Source organism: Aulonocara stuartgranti, assembly GCF_965226115.1.
Source record: "Aulonocara stuartgranti genome assembly, chromosome: 17".
NCBI classification, from domain to species: Eukaryota; Metazoa; Chordata; class Actinopteri; order Cichliformes; family Cichlidae; genus Aulonocara; species Aulonocara stuartgranti.
In genome coordinates, this window is record NC_138953.1 from 39,754,141 (window position 1) to 39,774,321 (window position 20,181).

Here is a 20,181-nt window from a genome sequence, read left to right on the forward strand (position 1 = left end):
TGCAGTTTTGTTTTTATTTTACCAGACGTTCAGCTTTACAGGGTTAAACAAAAGTTACATCGTTATACAAACATCCTCAGAAACTCAAAGCTGCAGGTGACTGACAACCAGTTTCACACACGTGTTCTTTCATTTCAGAGGTGAAGCTTGTGTCGCGGTAATAATTCTTTGAGGTCCAAATGCACGTCACAGCCTGAACTCACAAAAACACGCTTTTTAAATGCAAAAACCAAACGCTGAGAGACCCACAAACAAGCAGCAGCTGAGGCGGCTGCAGCGACGGCCTGGCACAGCACGTTAACGAAGGACACGCAGCACTGGTGTCCGTGGGTTCTAAGCCAGACTCGTGTCCTATGAAGCCTATGAAGGGATTTTGTGCGTGAGCATTAACACTGAGACGGTCACCGCCTCCTCGTTGATTAGTGAACACGGTGTTTAAGTTCAGACACAAAAGCGTTTTTGCAGAACATCTTTGCCTATTTGTGTAGATAATAGCATCACTTCTTTTATCCTGTTAGACACCAGTGCACGTTTTCTATCATTTGCACGATTATCTAACAGGTTGTGTCCTCATTTAAGTTTGTGTGAAGTCACAGAAGATGTTTAACCTTTGACCAACAAATTCTACTCAGTTTATTCCCGAATCTGATGCAATAATTGTGCTAAATTTAAAGATATTTCCTCCAGGTGTTCTGCATTCACAAGAACGGGATCATGGTGACCTTTGACCGGCTCCATCTCAACAAAGTTTTTCTGTTCTGTCTTATAAATCCCGAGGATTTGTTTTAGTTTCATTTTGTGACAAACTTGCGTCAGAAGTGGAAGAAATAAGGCCAGACAGAACAAATATTTGAGTTCGTTTCCATATTACATAAGAAACAAACCAGGATTATCTCCCAGACTCGCTGTACACAAGGATGTGTGTGTTACAGGTGAGCTGGTCTGCCTCCTGTTTTCAGGAAATCCTTTGTTTCGCATCAAGTGTTTCCAGTGCCGTGTATAGCTACGAATGCACTCACACTGGTTTAAGTAAAATGCGTGCAGGGTGGACCTGGCTGCAGCGGAGCAGACAGTCATTAATCAAACCTACAGGAAGCTAAAAGTACCCATCATCAGTCACATATGGACCAAACTGTGACGATGAGGTTAAGCTTATGCGTCATCTCTTTTTCCCATTCGTGTGCAGACTGATGATTATGAGGACATGTTATCATGTTGAATTTGTTTAACTACATTGTTATAACTCAGGGCACTGATATTTGCAATCGTGATGATTCAGCTAAAATAAAACACCTCAGGTTTAGTCAACACGAGGCACTGATGGACGAGAATATCCAGAGCTGCGCTTTTACTGTCACAGATCTCTGTCATATACCCTCCATATAAAAAGAATTAAAATTACATTTTTTGGTTCTTACGAAGCATGAATGCAGATCCAAGCCATCAGCACTACAGTGGTGCAGGACGTCAGCGCAATTATTCTTCTGGGAATCATGAATTTGTAGATAAAATATCAACAGGACACATAAAATTGACAACAACCACTGAGCTTTCACAGAGCGGCACCATTAGCGTTGTGAGGTCCCAAAGAAGTACACCTTTCGTACTGATATACAAAACATCCGACTTTCACAGCTGTAGTAAACACAGTGACCCGGAGGCCATCGCACACGGGCAGGGCTTCAAAGACAAAGCTCCAGAATTTACTACCACTAATTTGTCTGACAACAAGCCCCACTTTTAGTTTACACTTCCCTTGTTTTGCAATTAATCAACGCAGAACATGAAAGTCAACAAAAAGGGTGACAGAGCAGCACAGGAAGAGGAAAGGTCAGATAGCACAGCCAGACGCCAGAGACGCAGAAAAGGCAGAAAGGCAGCGGTGGTGCTGGGTAACAGAGGTGCAAATGTCGTCAGAGACGGGGCAAGAAGACACCAACTGGGGAAGAAGGGTGAGGAGTTCAGCGTGGAAACATAAATATTTGATCAAGGCTAAACTGACAGGGAAACAAAGGGCACAGAAAGCAGTGCCAACAAGAATGTGTCTAACAAAGGGAACGCTGGCTTTAGACAACACTAAGCCAGTCTCTGTAGGAACAGACAGGAATATATGTAATGCATAATGAAGAAGGTTAAAGCATGCGATTCGTGCAATCTGTTCTTCGCCTTTACTTCTCTACTGTAACACGTCCGTGCACCTTTAAACTTGTGTAATAAAGATTAATTCAAATCATCGCTGAGCGACACATTCCTGTTTCACCAGTGATGCAATGGAGTGTGGAAGTCATCCCAGTACAATGAACTCACCGTCATGTTCAAGAAACCAGTCCGGGATGATCCGAGCTTTGTGACATGCCACCCCTGCAGACCTGTGGTCATAAAGGGACGGACGGTGCTCAGGTAGGCTGTGGTGTTTGGACAATGCTCATCTGATACTAAGGGGCACAAAGTGCGTTAAGACAATTTTGTGGATGTGGTCTGTAATAGTTCAGCAGCCCATTTAGCACCAACGATCACACCATGGTCAAAGTCACTTAAATCGCTTTTCTACACAAATCAATTTTATTTATACAGCCGTGCTTTATATTGTACAGTAAACCCTACAATAATACATACAGAGAAAAGCCCAACAATCATATGACCCCCTATGAGCAGCACTTTGGCGACAGTGGGAAGGAAAAACTCCCTTTTAACAGGAAGAAAACTTCAGCAGAACCAGGAGGGGCGGGGCCATCTGCTGTGATTGGTTGGTGTGAGAGAAGGAAGACAGGATAAAGACATGCTGTGGAAGAGAGACAGAGGTTAATAACAGATATGATTCAGTGCAGAGAGGTCTGTTAACACATAGCGAGTGAAGAAGAAACACCCAGTGCATCATGGGAATCCCCCGGCAGCCTACGTCTGCTGCAGCATAACTAAGGGAGGATTCAGGGTCACCTGGTCCAGCCCTAACTATATGCTTTAGCAAAAAGGAAAGTTTGAAGCCTGATCTTGAAAGTAGAGATAGTGTCTGTCTCCTGAATCCAAACTGGAAGCTGGTTCCACAGAAGAGGGGCCTGAAAACTGAAGGCTCTGCCTCCCATTCTACTTTTAAATACTCTAGGAACAACAAGTAGGCCTGCAGAGCGAGAGCGAAGTGCTCTAATAGGGTGATATGGTACTACAAGGTCATTAAGATGAGATGGGGCCTGATTATTTAAGACCTTGTATGTGAGCAGCAGGATTTTGAATTCTGGATTTAACAGGAAGCCAAAACAGCAGAAAGTTAGAGGCCATCCAGGTCTTTATATCTTTAAGACATTCCTGCAGTCTAACTCATTGGTGTGTGTTATATTTGTTTATTATGTAATATGTAGTAATATGTTTTGAAAAGCTGTAAAAATCCCTTGATGTTTAATAGCATGAGGGAGGCTAATTTTGTACTGTTAACGAGTAGCTGATGGGTTTATATTATTCCATCCATCCATCCATTCACTTCCGCTTATCCTTTTCAGGGTCGCGGGGGGCGCTGGAGCCTATCCCAGCTGTCATAGGGCGAGAGGCGGGATACACCCTGGACAGGTCGCCAGTCTGTCGCAGGGTCAACACACAGGGACAGACAACCATTCACACTCACATTCATTTGCACATTCACACCTAGTGACAATTTGGGTTATCCAATTAACCTATCCCCACAAGCTGCATGTCTTTGGACGGTGGGAGGAAGCCGGAGTACCCAGAGGGAACCCACGCAAACACGGGGAGAACATGCAAACTCCACACAGAAAGACCCCGGCCTGATGTTGGAATTGAACTCAGGACCTTCTTGCTGTGCGGCAACAGTGCTAACCACCGTGCACCGTGGTTTATATTATTATTTTTATTATTAGTGACTCAAAGAGGGCACCGAGTATTTTTAGTTCACTGTTTTATCTTCAGCAAAAAAACAAGAACGTAGCTTCTGTGTATCTTTAAAGAGAATTTTTATTTGTTACAAAAATACACACGATCTCATTTATTTAAGGGTCCAAAGTAACGTAACACAGCAACATGTAACAAAGCGACACAATCATTCTGATTAGTATTAGTTCTTTTTTGGAAAATAAATAAATGTAATAAAGGCGCAAAGTAAAAAAAATAAGTCATGTTCCTGCGGTACAAGTAAACACCCAAACCTTCAGTCCATGACCTTGCAGGTTATATTTGAAAGATCTGGGCTGTTGTGTTGCAGCCCAGGAGGCCGATCTTCAAAGGATTTCGACATCTATTTTCAAATTACGACTCAAGGCTTGCCAAACACTTGTTCGGTATATTGGGCCTTTGAGGCACCTGTCATCATGCTCAAACTATTTTGGCTGATAAAAAGCATCAACAGAAAACATTTTAGCGTCCTGGGAGCGCACGCGTTCAGCGGCCAAGAACACAGAGTTTTTTCTTTCAGCTGTGTGTCGACGCCTGGCTCAGCGCCCAGCGGTGTCCTTTCAGTCCTGTTTTCTGACACCGTGAGACTGTAGGAATGCGATTTTCCTCTCAGAGCAGCCGGCGATCGCATATCTGTCAGTTTTTCACTCTTTTATTTTCCAATGCAGAAGTCTTTGAAGATGATGTCCAGGATCTCCTCTGCGCCGACCCGTCCAGTGATCCGGCCCAGGCTGGTGACAGCTAAACGGACACCTTCGGCTGCCAGAGCGAGGTCAGTGTCACGGTACCGCTGATACTGAGCCAGAGCCGCCGCGCACCGCTGCAGGTGGGCCCGGTGGCGAGCCTGTGTCAGGGTGGGGGCACCGAACAGAGGGTCGCCACACCTACAGAGGAAGTTAATCAGCGAATGTGAAGAGCCTCTGGAGGAGAACTACAAAGATAAAGATGCACTGGGAAGACTGCCTTAACAAATAAACAGTTAAGATTGATCCCTGCCATCAGTTCAGTTTGTACAGCCATCTCACACATCCTGCAAGAGGACATTCAAATGAGACTTGGCCTTCGCACTGGGGCAACAAAACAAAACTCAAACTCACAGAGTCTTGACACTGCTGTGCAGCACTGTGAGGAAGGCCTTCAGTCCCTCGTTAGTCTGGCAGGAGATCAGACGGACAGCAGGGAGACCAGAGACACCCCTCAGCTCCGTGTCCAGCTTTTGTCTCTGCTTCTCAGGCAGCAGATCGGCCTTATTCAACACCAGGAGACACCTGTCTGCAGGACATGATGTGGTAAGTTAACTTGACTGATCCTCATTTGTCTCTGCCTGGGGTTACCTCATGCACGTGTTTAAGACTCTAACTAACTAACTGCAGACAGCTACAGGCACCAAGGCTTTCTGTGAAAGTCAAACGTCTTTAAAATGCAGTCGGTGCATCAGTAGACAAACGCATGGCACGGTACCTGTGTCAGGCAGCACACTCCTCAGGTGCTCCCGCAGGAACGCCGCGGCTCGGTCTACCTCAGAGGGGAGATGAGCAGAGTCCACGACCACCAGTGTCAGATCTGCCTGCTCCACCCTGGAGAAACAGAGCAGCCTCCACTTTAGTCACAAACCCTCTGCTGACACTCGACCTGTAATGATGGCGTGGCAGGTATTTCTCATCACCGTGTTTGTTTCCATGGCTGAATGTGTTCTGGTAACCACAACAAGGACAGTCGTGAGTATTTCAGACGTGGATCCTGAAATGTGTTTATTTGAGGCAACTTTTCCGTGAAAATCGTAAGATGCAGTCAGGACACTTTATGGGCGATAGCTGAGGTCAAAAGGAAGGTGAAGGGCGAAAGTAGTTGTAGTCCAAACCAGGAGTACTGAGTAAAAATAATCTGGGGCCTCTTACTTCTTACTTTGACGATTTATGGTTCAGACCCCACCGACCATGACCTTCACATCTGTATCTTGCACTGTACACAGACGAACAAACACCGGCACTCAAAACTGCTTTTGTGGTGGTTTTTGTGCTACAGGTGGTTCCTCTAGGATAAAGTATAGCTCCTTTATGCTCTACAATCTATGGCAGTACTGTTGGGAAATACATCAAGCCCAAACACGTTTCCCACCACCTGTGCCCGCTCTTGGCTGCGCACCAAGATATCTCAGAGCAGAGACTGTTGTTCTGTTTCACAAACGAACTATAAGCTATAGCCCGGAAAAGCTGGCAGGGACATCCCATCACTCTAAATGGTATTCACGTGAAATACTGGTTCCTTGCATCCGTCTCACTGCGAGGTAGCAGCAGGAGTGGAGGCGGATGCTTGTACTTACCACGTCCTTCCTGTAGTGACCCAGGTCACGAGCCTTTCTCCTGCTCCCTGCAAAAGCAGTTTCCCACAGAACACAAACTGCCTGCCCTTCCTATAGAGCCACCAGGTCAGGCACATAACTTAAACAAGGAGTGAAGGGATGAGACTGCATTTGCACTGGAAATGGCATTCCTCTGGACACACCTGGATTTATACCAGCAGTGACAGCAAAGCTGATACTGTGCTCATTTTGGGAGTCGGGAGGTGACGAATAAGAAAAATACAGCGTAGTACTGTGAAGGCTGACACATGTATGAGGTTCAGTATTCACTTTACTCTATACCAGTGAGTACAGCCTGCAAGTATGAGGGTCCTTCTTTCACTGCAGGCCCCTTCATGTCCCACTGACTCACATACTAGCCACCCATCCATCCATCCATCCATCTGTTTATCCGTGCATCTGTACTTCATTCCATCCTTCCACCCATTCATCTGTCACTCCATCAGTCCCTCCACCCGTCCATCTGTCCTTCCATTCATCCATCTTAACTTCATATTCAGTTTAGGACAGCAGGGGGACCGAAGCCCACCTTTGCCCATCACAGGGCTCAGCTGTCTTTATGTGGTGTAGAAACATACACTGTTTATGTAAAGTTAATGTGAAAGCTTTAAGGTTTTAGCCCTTTCATTAGCTCGCACACTGAACTGACATTGAAACCTTGTTAGAATCAGCTACCTGAAGCCATCTGCCCGACTAGTTTACACAAGTTTGATCTGGTCTAATATATTTAAAAACCTGCTGTAGTCTAAATAAGCCTACTTCCTGCCGTCCTACCACCTCACCTCCCTAAAGAGGCACAAATGAGTCATAGATAATACCGTTCAGGATGTGTCCTTCATTTTTGGTTTAAGTACGCTGTGGCGCAGCCTGTGCTTGAGACCTTGATAACCTTGATCTCTTCTATGATTTCAGGTTTGTTTCCAATATTTCTAAAACTAATATTAGGGAGAAAGTCTGTCTTTAAATCAAACACACTCGGTGTGCAGATATTTTATTAACACTTGGCACTAACGACTCGGCTTTAGCTTCCGTTAACACTGTAGAGCCCAGCGCTATCTCGTTTGGCGGGCATACATGCACTGCAACCAGCTTTAAGTTATAATTGTCAAACAGAAGATTTTCTGTGTGCCTCACCTGCTTCCTCGGGGCTCCTACCAGCCTCTACTCTTGACCTGTTTCTTTATTCTCTGTGCTGTTTGCATGTTTCCTCTGTTTGCTATTTATTCCTCATGTCTTTACTAGTTTACCATTTCTATGTGGAACTTCTAAACTTGTTTTAAAGCCTTCGCCACCTCCATCACGGCGGATACTGTTTTCTATTTTTGAGTCCGACTGCAGAGATGTATGTGTTGTCATGCTGAATGGCCTGATACTGTATGTTCATCTCTCCTACACACGAAACTTCTCGACGGTACAACGAGGAAAGGGGACTCTTCGTTATGCAACCTCCTGAGAGTGTTTGCACTGTGTATTTATAACTAGCATCAATATAAACTCTGGGGTAGGACAGACATTACAGAAATGACTTATTTCTTCCTTTCTTTGTTTCCAGGGTCACTTCGCATTGGTCTGCAGGCCAATATGTTCTGTTAAATCATACATAATGCAGTACTTTGCAATAAATACTCACTTGCATTCCTGTCCTGTGCAAGTATTCGAACATCAGTCTTCATTTCTTTCTATTAACATGAAAGCAAAACAATGCAACAGAAGTCCAACTTTAAGAGGTTTCCATGCGCTACCTTTCCCGAGCGCGGCGGACGCCCTCTCTCTCCACCAGGTCCGAGCTGTCTCTGAGGCCAGCTGTGTCACTCAGGAGGACGGGGAACCCACCGAGGTCCAGAGCCGTCTCCACCACATCTCTGGTGGTGCCAGCAATGGGAGACACAATGGCTGCAGGTCTCTGACCTGGAATACAAAATGTTTTTAAATGTTAATGAATAAACTTGCCTGTCACAAAAAAACAAGCATTGTGTGCATTTCTCAAAGTAATAATTTGGTCATTTCATCACCTGCAATACAGCAGATCATTTATAACCAGAGAAATCTCCCGGGTCTAATAACGCTGACATATCTGTGCTTCTGGGTGTGAGCTCGAGCCACCGGAGCACGAATCATAGCAGGAAGGACTTTATCTGACATCTGTCAAATACACCGATCGCTCTGATACGAAGACATCCGAGCTTCAAGACCGGAGAGCTTACATTAAAAGGTTCGACATTATGTCAGGAAACATGTCCTCATATTACAAAACACCAAACATATACATAATTAGAGAGAAGCGGCACATTTAAACTCTACAGAAACGTATCTAACAAATGTGAAAATATTACTTAAATCTTAAATGTTTTTATTCTTTTAAGTGTTTATTCTACAGATTAGGGCTGCCACGATTACGTCGACTATCAAAATCGTCGACGACTGATTTAATAGTCGACGCGTCGTTTGAAGCTTTGTAAGATCACAAAAGACGCAGGAATGAGTAGTAGGATTTAAGAGTGTAATAACGGACTGAAACAGAAGATGGCAGCACCGCATGTACAAGGATGTCAGCTGCCGTTAAACCCCGAAGAAGAAGAAGCTGTGTCCCAGAATTCATAGCGCGGCCCAGCTCAGCTTCCAACAATGGTGGCAGCTAGTTAGTTTTAATATTACTCTTATTATTCTTTCTGGGTCACAAAATAAACGTTTAACATATTTTCAGGCGAGAATGTAGCTGTGTAAACCTCAAATATCGGCTCAGTTTATCAAGACACCACATATTTTCAAAAGCGCTCCGACGTTTTCGGAGACGTCTGTTACCCACTAGCTCGATAGTTAGCCGGGGGCTAGGTCACTAGAGCCGTGAGAACACCGAACTCCTGGCAAATCGTTTTCAAACCCACCGCCGTCTTTCGCTACTCAGGTTAAACATGATATATGAGTCACTTAGATAACTTAAAATGTTATTGTTTGGCTTTTTTCAGTGTTTTATTTGTTCCTGAGTAAATCGGTTTGTCTGAGATTAAAGTTATAGTTTTTACACAGCTGAATAAAGTCAAGCAGACAGCTGATTATCAGAAGTGTGAGATGCTCCAGAATATACTCCGGTGTCCTGTTATATTTTAGATAGCAAGGAGTTTATTAAACTTCACCGAAACAATCTGCAAATTTCATTAAAATGTAATAAACTATCATCTTGTCTTTATTTTTAGTTAGCACAGACCTTAAACACTTCAAGCTGTAAGCTAATGATAGTTATATAAGAGCAGATGCTGCTGGTGCAATAAGCTGTACATTTTATGTCCAGTGGATGATGATCTGATTAGTCGACTAATCGCAAAAAATAATCGCTGACTAGTCGACTATCAAAATAATCGTTTGTGGCAGCCCTACTACAGATTGACTCCACTGTCACCTGAAGCACCAGCACAAGCGTAAAACAGAGATAAAGGTTCCCGTCTTTCATACAAAAATCTGGGATGAAAAACAGAAGTTAAAAACTTTCACCTTTTGATTAGACGAAAGGTGAAAGTTTTGTCTAATCAAAAACTAGAACAAACTCTTTGACTTAAGCTGCAGCGTAAAGGTGTGAAAGCTCTCAGGTGCATTTATGTTTCCATCCAGACTCCTTTCATTATTATTCTTTCACATTTAGTGAAGAATATGAAGGATTGAACTGAAGGAACTGGGCACAAAGGTAAGTCACCAACTCTTTATCCAACCAAATATGAAACATGGTCACAATCTCCTCTTTGGTTCTGAATCAGGGCTGAGCATCGACTTCTATGTATAAAAACAAAGCTGACACTTCATCAGAGCTGTAACTTTGTGTGACTGAGGATAAAACACAGGCCTGGCTTTTTATAGCAGATGACCTTAAAAATATTCTGCAGTAAATCAAAAACTGAAGAAAACCATGAATCAACATGTGAACGTTACCTGATGCTGCTGAGGTGAAGCAAAGTTACAGAGGCAGAATTTTAAAAAGTTTACATTTCCTCTGGATTGAACAGCAGAAATGAGGCCGACAGCTCTGAACACAACAGCCGACTTGTGCGTAATAATCAGTGAATAATGCAGAAAGCAGAGATTTTGATGGTAAACTGGTCTCCGAGTACACTGAGAGAGAGAGCTGTGCAGGAAGTGAGACTTTTATCGTGGTGGAAACAAAACAGCCAAAGTCAGAGAGATTAATGACGAGAAGTTTTCATCTTCTTTTGCTGCTTCAGTCAGTTTTGGTCAGAGTGACGAAACCTGCAGCTTCAGAATCTGAGACGTCGACTTTCAGCCCCGACGGCGTGTCCGTGCTGTCGGGTGAACGGTCCACACTCGTGTTTGCATCCTTGTGTGGATCCGTGTAGCTGCCCTCATTTGCTGTTTTAAATCGTTTTGTGAGCTTTAACCTGAGATTCTGGCGTTTCTGGTAAAATACATTTAATGAATCGATATCGCTTCATTCAAACTAAAAATGATTTGAATCAGGAAATCGATATTTAAACCCAGCCCAAGTCTGAATTATGGTTTTAAATATATCACCATGCTGATGTCACAGTGAAGCTGAACGTTGACTTCTGGATATAAAATGTAACCAAGCTGTCCACGTTTTCATTCACAAACATGTTCACTGTGGTCTCAGTGACGCTGGGCCGTGATCGGCTCGTCTCTGACTCCACGTTGGTGTTTGCACCAAATGTGCTGCGATTCCCTAAAGTCGTTCCTGATGCTGCACTGGATGAGCCGGATCGATCCATCAGAAACTTTTGCACTTTTCAAACAGATGCTAAAAACTTCTGATGAGAAGGAAAAACCAGGTTTCTTGTGCTTGATGGGACGCAGCACAGACTTCCTCTGACTTCTGAGATGACAGATATCTTTTTCCCTGATTCGCCATCAAAATATATATTAAAAATATTCTTTGTACATTATAATTTGATCCTTTGGCTGTATGTGAGGGTGTGTCCGACTCCGGCTCTCTTACAGAGTTTGTTAAGAAGGCTACTTTTTCCTGCATTCGTAGCTCCCGCGATCACCACCTGGACCCCGCTGCGAAGCCGCTCGCCCCGTCTCTCGTCCTTCAGGTGTCGCTCAATCTCCGCTTGCAGATCACTTACTGACACGTCCACTATGAGGGGATCAGCACAGACACAGAGGCATTATAAAATACATTGCTGTCCTCTTTTTCCTTAAAACTCTTCGAACTCTTCGATGGACAAAGTACTTCACTCAAATTTTGGCCACTTTGAAGGTAAAAATGAACACGATGTCAGATAAATCTTTGCAGGTGGAAAAGCAAAGTATTTATACCACCTTTCCTATTTTTGAAAGTCTATTATTAAGTCTATTATTATTTTCCGCTCTGTGGCATGAGCCAACATTAGTCACCACCAAAACAAACACCCGTTCCCAGGCTTTGTGCTCAAATCTCAAAACATTTGAGACTTATGAAAGAATCTGGCAGTGCCAGACGACCGGCGACACTCACAGGGGAGGTCGCTCCCTCTCAGGTCTGCTGAGAGGATAGGAAACCCAGTCGGGCCGCTGACGGCACTCTTCCTGGGAGTAGGCTTGTTTTTGAAATGCCTCAACTCCCCTTCTGGCCGTCCTCTCAACACATCCTAAGAAAATGACCCTCGGAAAAATTGCCACTTAGAGCTCATAACAGGAAGAACAGTCGGACTCCTCTCTCCCTTTAACCCCTTTAAACCCCAAAGCATGACTGCCCTGTTGCTGTTTCGCAAAGGTCAAAGTGCACAGGTACCTCGGTTCAAGACCCCGTCCTCAATGAGCTCATCCTCGCTGAAGTCTATGAAGGCCTCGACGTGGGCCAAACACTGTGAAGACACAGGGAGGGGAGGGGTGAAATCAGGGAGCTAAAGCTCAGCTCCTTCAATGACTTAAGCATAACATTTCTGGAGGAGTCTTACAAAAATGAAGCTACTTTTTCTATTTTTACTGCAAAGCTTATTTACATGAAATGTGACACCAGGCCAGAAAAATACACGACAGATATGAACATAAATCCCTTTTGCTGAGTCTTTCTGTAGGTTTGCTTCACTGCCAGATTTAAGCTCAGGAATAGCTCTGTATAGAGAAAAGCTTCAGCATTTCCACCAAGATCAGTATCTTCACTGACACTGTGGAACATAAACACAATAGCGGTATAGCTCCAGAAAAACAGGAAGCATCAGATTCCCATAGTTGAATCAATTTCTAAATGTGGGAAACCTATGGTTAAAAAAGCCGCATTGTTTAGTGTCAAATGCAGGTTTGACCTCCACCAACATGAACATATAGGATACTTTTTTATTAGCAATCTTCTCAGAAATGCGCGTCCAAAATAAAGCCGTGTTTTAAAAGCTTCTGGGAACCGAGCTCAGCAGCTGCCAACAAGCAAATTAAGAAGGTTTTCTCAGGGGAGAACACCTGGACCGGCTGGTCAGGTCTGGTGCCAAAGTATTGAAAGACCAACGTTTTATGCTTTTCAAAACAGGTCAGAGTACAAAAGGGCTTGGCCCACATCCAGCGAGTTCAAGTGTTCATCCGCGGTCAGCGACCTTCTCCTGTGAGCTGCCTCCGCAAAACACCAACAAAAACCACGATCAGGTCAGGATTACACAAACGCACAGCAACGCACGGCAACACGTCAGCGTCCTTTAACTTTGGGCCTGACTCACAATGACTTCTTTATCATTTTGGACTGCATGCATCAACTCAACCACAAATGAACATCGTTGCTTTTTAAATCTTTAGAAATAATAAAGCAAAATAAGGCACCGAGCTACAGTATCGGAGCAAAAACGGTCTAACCTGGGATTTAAATTTGCGTTCATTTCTCCCAACCTGAGCTACACCTACTGATTTATGACACACACAGGATACTTCACACAGATAAGAAGAACAATACCGCTGCACGTACTGTATCATGCTTTTATTCGACCGTGGTCATTTTCAGATAAACGTTAGCCATGCTTCAGACGTTCAGTAAACACTGCAGCAGGTTTTAACCACTTTTCTAAAACGACAGTTGTCAGAAACAGATGTGCCGCTTTGTCTGCTCACTAATATCACACTTTTCCTCAGGAAATAAAAATGTTAACACAGGTCTGATGCCACGAATGCTAAAAATTACAGTTTTTTTATTTTTCTCTGGAAAGTGAATCACATCACTGATCCGAGGAAACGCTGCCGTTACTCACTCGACCGCTGCTGACTCTCCTGTCTGAGCATTTTATCCATATCTGTGAGAAAAGTTCAATCATTTAAAAAAGTTATTAAGACTTTAGAAACCTTCTGTTTAACTGTTACGCTGGCTGATTGGATTCATATGATTTTCTTTTAATTCCATGTCTGCGAGGTCAAACTGAACTGACTTTAATATTTTAAAAGTACTTTGTGTACATGTGCCCTGGAAAGACTATCCCTTTGAATCCAAGCATTGAACAGAAACACACGGACTGCAGCAACTTGAAAACAGGAAGCCTCAGACTCCCATAGGTTGCTGCATCAACACTGCAGTCTTGGAGGTACAAAAATGCATTGTGTTGGTACGAAGCAAGTGAATCCCGACCTACAGCACAGTCCGGACAGGTTCTTTCCTGAGTTTCTTCTGGGAAAACTCCAGAAGTTCCCCTCGTTTCAGGTGCCAAGCTAACTCGGAATGAGTTAAAACAGATGCTTTCTGTTTGTGCAGAGACGCGAGGAGGAGAGACCGGGTGTCAAAGCTGCTGCGTCCAGTCCAGCTGAAGACCGGAGCAAGTTTAGGATTTTCTTGTAGGCGGCAGAATTCCTGGTTTCAGCTCCAGACCATCACACGACCACCACCAGGTTTGACTGAATCGCCGCGTCAGTTTTTCAATTCAATGCAATTCAGCTTTATTTATACAGGCGCCTCAACGTGCTTTATATTGTAAGGTAGACCCTACAATAATACACACAGAGGAAAACCCAACAACATCAGAGCAAGCACTTTGGCGACAGTGGGAAGGAAAAACTCCCTTTTAACAGGAAGAAACCTCCAGCAGAACCAGGCTCAGGGAGGGGCGGAGCCATCTGCTGTGATTGGCTGGGGCGACGTGGATGACCTCAAATACTCCAAAAAGTCCAGCTTTTGACTCATCAGGATAGGTCCTCAATTTATTTTCCCACATGAGCCCCGCAGCTCTCTAGATGTTCTTCCTCCTGGATGAGTCGTCGATGTGAGTAATTTTGGTCGGCCGGTCACTCCTGGGTTGTTCCCCGCAGCTGAAAGACGATGCTCTGCGACTCTTTCCAAGCTGACTTTGTTTCTCAGCAGTTTCTCTTTCAGATCTTTTATACTACTTCATTTTCTCCCGATTCAGCAGGTCCGGCAGGTGTAAATGAATTAAATATGTATGTGTGACACAGAAATAACTAAAACATCATGAAAACGGGCAAATACTTCTTCAAACCAGCTGCTTTTCTACCAGAGGACGTACCCGTTTCAGTCTGTCGCTCCAGTCCTGATACAGGCGTCCCAGTTCGCCTGACATCTGTCTAAGAGCCTGCCTCCTCTGGGCCTCTGTCTCTGCGTGGATCAGATCCCCAAGCCCCTCCACCTATGAATCACACACCATATGTTACATATATCCTTATACTGGAATGTTTAATGTGTACACATCCTTTCTGTCTCCTGTCATAACAAACGTTTCTCCCAAAAAGTTTAAAATAAAGTGAAAAATTCAATAATTTCCAAATCATTCAAAGAGTATTTAAACACAACATATCAAATGTTAAAAGTTAGAAATGTCATTGTTATTATTTTTTAACATAACACAACATAACTAATAATTTTTTGGTTTTGATGAAGCCGACATCTTTCACAAACTGCAGGAGTTTTAGGGTATAAAATATTGGGAACACCCAGCGCTTCCCCTCAGCCTCCCAGCAGACATCCCTGTGCTAGCAACAGTTTCACAATCCTACATTGACCTGTTTTCAAGTTATCGCAGTCACTGGATTTTCAGGAAACTTGCCCTCTGACCTTTGACCTTTTGGTCGAAGACACTGAACTCGTCTGACCCCCCCCACTCAGCCCTTTCTGGTTGAGGCGTATATAAATATATGTAATGCAGCCCATTGAATACGCAGATGTGGGTCTTCAGGCCTGTTCAGCACCCAGAGTCTGGCTGCTGGGATACGTGCAGAACCCATTTTGGCGCCCACGATTTCCAAAAAACATATCTGCAAACTTTAACGTGTCCCATCATCTTTTCCGACACGAATTTTAAAATGAATTGTGTTCACTGACAACAGTTTTCAGAGGTGGTGCGGGCTGTTTCATCAAGTGTTTTTCCCTTATTATGTCCATTAGGTGTTATCTACAGGAAAGTGCATCCTGCTGCTGTTTAGAGAGGGATGTCGCTGCCTCAGCTTAGACACTGATGCCAAATTCCTTTCAGCACCAATAAAACTCATCTTATCTGAAAGTCCTGCGAGCGTTTGGCTCATCTGCTATTTTACTTTTCCTCTCAAAACAGTCCGTTAAAAACTTTATTAAATTGTTCGTACGTGTTATTCATATCCAATGTCCTGTGTGAGGTTAATATATTAGTTTTTATGCTTCACAGAAAATCCAAACAGACTTTTATTAATGCTTCAGGCTGTATATTAAAAAAAACATCTACAGAGGCCCAGTTGTTGCATTAATGTGGGAATATCAGACAACTCAATGAAATAAAATCGCCAAAGGGCAAAATACGCAAAAGGAGAAGTTGTCCCTGTTTACATTTCATGCATATGAAATCCCCGAACAGCCGCTATAATAACTCTAGATGCACAACAATGTGTTTTACACATTCCTCTCCACTCGCCTCCGTTAAACCGAGTTTCCCTGCTTGAAAAGCTCTCCGCGTGAACTCCCCCGCTTCGGCCGGCCTCAAGCCAGGCACGCTTCCTGAAAAACACACGTAAACACAAATATGAAGAAATGTATGAGACGTGTGCGCACACAATGCACACACTGAGGACAAAACATAAGGTCAATGACTCACGCAGAGAGCAAAAACAGGCACAACTACAGGTTAAGTAGGTTCATTGTTTTCTCAGACACTTTGCAAATCTCATCAGGAGAGACAATAGTGAGTGCAAAACCAAACGTGGGTCACCGTCTCCTGATTACAGACATTTTACTCGACTGATCTCACCGACACGCTCGGTGTTTTTGGTTTCCAAATGAAGGCAACAATTTTATGTGAATGAACCTTGAAAACAAAGGTAATGTAATATTAAATATTCCTCCCTGCTTAGAAAAAAACACCTTACAGCACATAAACTCTCTGCTTTGTACAATGCTGCCCCCTGGGAGGTCAACAGGAGAACTGCAGTAAAAACATCAAGCACAGGAGGACTGTCACGCTTGCCACAGCACATATTAAAAGTATCTCAGACGCGGCGATGCATGCGTCAGTTCTCTGTTTTAAGTCGCAGTGATGGATGGCCGCCTGACTCCAACAGATATCGTACTTACGGAGGCTTAGAGCTCAGGAAGCTACAAAGACTCAAACTTCAAAACGCTCTTCAAAGGGACGGCTGCATCTCAAGTCTGGATATGTTTGCTTGTCACATTGAATTATATCAAGTTTTTTAAAACATTATACTGAGAATCACATCTTACCAAGAGCCTGTAAGACAGCAGTAACGACAGCGGGACCTCCGTGGATATGGAACTCCACGCTATCTTCTCCGGAGAAACTACGAGGAGCTGATGAAACAAACAAAGGAATAACAACACTCTGTGCATCCTTTAGTTATTTAAATATGTAAAGAGAACTGAAGTGAATAATGGGCAGGACGTGAGATGCTGGAAAGATTTATTACTGGTTTTAGATCAAACACAGCAGCTATGGTTGTGGGTTAGTGAGAAATGACGTGGTTTTACCAAACTCTGTCATGTTGTTTAGAGAATGTGTCCCACCGTTAAAGCAGCCACCGCTCTATTTCCACCGTTTAGCCTCTACACGCTATTTCCAAACAATGCAGTGAAAAACCTTATTTCACGAGTGGAAAACATTCGAGGCAGATGCTCCACTTCTCAGGCGTAGACCTTCCACCAAAGTCAGTCCAAGCTCAGGTCGTGTTCAGAGAAATGGGGGAAAAAACTAAACAAAGAACTACGTCTCAGACTCAGTTAGCATGTTTTGTTTGCATGGCTGCATCTGCCAAACACAAGCCTTCTGCGACAATGTGCTTTAGGCAGATGAGACCAACAGCATCTTAGCACAAATACTTCAGCACAGTGATGGAGTGATGAAGGTTTGGGCTTGTTTTACAGTCTTGTGGCTTAATAAATAGCCACTAACAATCAGTGAACTGAAGCACATTTGAAAAGGAGAGTGAGCCTATAATCCTCCACAACAATACTTCAAGCTATTGCTGCTAAATGGGGTTCTACCAGTTCCTGAATCATGGAGCGTAGTTAGTTTTTCACACACTGCTTCTATATTTTGGCTTAGCATCCCAACCCCACCCACCCTCTCCTCTTGTTGGTACCCAGGACTTAGAAGAAACTGCTGATCCTCTTTGAGGCCTTTCCCAAACCGCAGCATCAATCAAGATCTTTGCTCGCTCCATCCATCATCCTGTTTCAATAAGCACTGTTTAATCAGAACTAAGGTGTGGTCCCTGCCTGAGGAATAACAACACTGTGTAATACATCATAAGGCATTATTCATCTCAGGTTGTATTTACCTACTTTTATTGCCTGGCAAACACTACATCGTTTTTATATTGTGTGCTGATATGTAAAACAATAACACTGGCTGAGGGAATACTTCCTTGTTATCATAATTAAGTACGAGTCTGTCTACATATCTGGGACATGCTGATAAACCTTTGGACATGGATGTAACTTATGTGCTTCTAAACAAAAACATATCCACATCCTCATATTCTCAGACAAAAACAGAGAAGAACAAAATGTTAGAACGGTCCAGTGGAACTGACCTGGAAACCACAGGACGAGCCCACGGTCCAGCACTTCTGTGGAGCGGGGGTCTGTGATGCTGCGTAACAGGGCGGTGCGTGGAGGGGGCAGACGCTGCGTGAACCCAGCCATACACCTCAGGGCTGTAGCTGAGGCGGGACCGCTGACACGTACCACTGCCACCCCGCACCTGCCGTGCCCGGACGACAGCGCAAAGATGGTGTCAGCATCAGCCAGTGCAGCTGGGGCTCCATCACAGGTAGAGGAGAAGAGCCTGTAGGGTGGAGCTCCACGGCTGGAAATAAGAAAATGACTGATTCATACTATAACATATTCTACATCTTGTTTTCAGTTATTATATCTCTATTATATTATTTAAACTCAAAATCAAAGTTATAAATGAGCACTTAAATAAACAACACTGAAAGTTAAGTCAGTGTAACAACAAGCATTAAACTTGAGTGGGTAAATAATGAAAAGTGCCCAAAGAAATCTATATTTTAATAGCACTATTTTGCTTCTGTGAATGCAGCCATAAAAATAAAGACATGAATTTGACATAGAGGCCGGGAAACAGAACGAACCTCATCCTGACTGTGTGCACAGCAGCTCTCCATATCCCACCACACACGGGCCGCAGCGGCAGCATCAGTATGAGACACCAAACGTTTCATTTATTTGCCGCTTCTCCTACAGACCAACACCCAACACATTATTTCCACTTTGCTTCTTTTCAGTTAACGTCGGAGTGTCTGTGAAGCTAATGTTACCTGCCAAATCCGGACATTCACTCTTTTGCGTCTTATCTTATGTTATATTAAAGTATAATTTACACACTCATCCCACTCGTGACTTTTCCTTCCCATCTTTCAGTCACATTTATGTAGCTCCTCCCACTCTTGATTTCGATTGGTTAGCGTTTCTCACAACGACAGCAGATTAAGCACTCCCGTTTGTTCGACGCTTGTCAATCCATCTCAAGCCACGCCCATCGTACGCTGAAAATTCGGTCCGTGTGACTATTTCAAATATGATCGTTCCGGGATCAAAGGTCTGATTTTCAGCCTTTTTTGTTGTTTTATATCACGTTAAACAAATACATCCATTTAAACATTAAAATATAAAATGTTGGTTATTTTGTGGAAGGAATCTGTTTGACAGTAATCTTTTGTCCCCCCACAAAAGTAGCTTTGCATGAAATAAAGCATGAAAATAACTCTTGTTGTCTTGTTTAACTTGAAATTGTGTTGTGATATTTACAAATCTTCCTCTAATATGAAGGGATTTTATGTGATTTAGGCCACAAAAAGGTTCATTAACACTGTCATTGGTGTACATCGATCATTGCTGCAAATTCCAATGTTTTACTTTTTGTGTATGTAGCTAATATCGTTCTTATTGCGGCTATAAACGTTTCACTTTTTATCACTACTGTTTTTTTTAAACTTATGTTTACATGAACTCAAATGATTAACTCAGTGATGCACCTGCTATCAAAGGATCTACTGTTTGTGTGATGTACGTGCCAACATGTCTGTCACCTTTGTTTTGTGGTTAGTATATGAAAAAGGAAGATGTAAAATTCAGTTCAGGACAGACCACAGTTTGTTTTACTGCCAATTTACTTACCAAATCATCAAAGACTGGGGGAAACACCTCTGGCACATTATGCAGAATGCACATGTTAACCAGGAAACAAATCAGCAGTCAAGTTTTGCTTTTTTCAGCACAAGGTGGAAAGTATTCCTTAGTGTGTGAGAATCAACAGCAGTGCAAACAGGGTTATTCTTACAGCACTACTATTTTTAATTTATTTCAAATGATAAGTTTTACAGTATTTGTTTAGATTGTGTTCTGTCTATTAAAACTAACAGTGCTTTGATCTGTGGTTCTTCATAGACTAGGCAAGGCAAGGTAAGTTTATTTGTATAGCACAATTCAACAACAAGGTGATTCAAAGTGCTTTGACTACATAAATGCGTGCATGTAACAGAAT

General features: G+C 43.3%; 1 protein-coding gene across 3 annotated transcripts; it reads right to left on the bottom strand.

Annotated features, from left to right (window-relative positions):
- Positions 1–38: 38 nt before the first annotated feature.
- On the bottom strand, positions 39–19,158 carry gtpbp3 (GTP binding protein 3, mitochondrial). Of its 3 annotated transcripts, none has more exons than XM_082511568.1 (12): positions 19,023–19,158; positions 18,770–18,875; positions 18,206–18,480; positions 16,878–16,964; positions 16,075–16,157; positions 14,701–14,820; positions 12,003–12,075; positions 11,223–11,366; positions 8,005–8,170; positions 5,362–5,477; positions 4,998–5,172; positions 39–4,784 (listed from the first exon to the last, which is right to left on the bottom strand). In XM_082511568.1, the coding sequence occupies exons 2-12, from the start codon at positions 18,832–18,834 to the stop codon at positions 4,553–4,555; spliced, it is 1,536 nt and encodes a 511-aa protein (XP_082367694.1). In that variant the 5' UTR covers positions 18,835–18,875; positions 19,023–19,158; the 3' UTR covers positions 39–4,552. The 3 variants fall into 3 exon arrangements, with proteins under 3 accessions (XP_082367694.1, XP_082367693.1, XP_082367692.1); XM_082511567.1 differs by having other exon boundaries at positions 40–4,784; positions 18,956–19,158; XM_082511566.1 differs by having other exon boundaries at positions 40–4,784; positions 18,770–19,158.
- Positions 19,159–20,181: the final 1,023 nt, after the last annotated feature.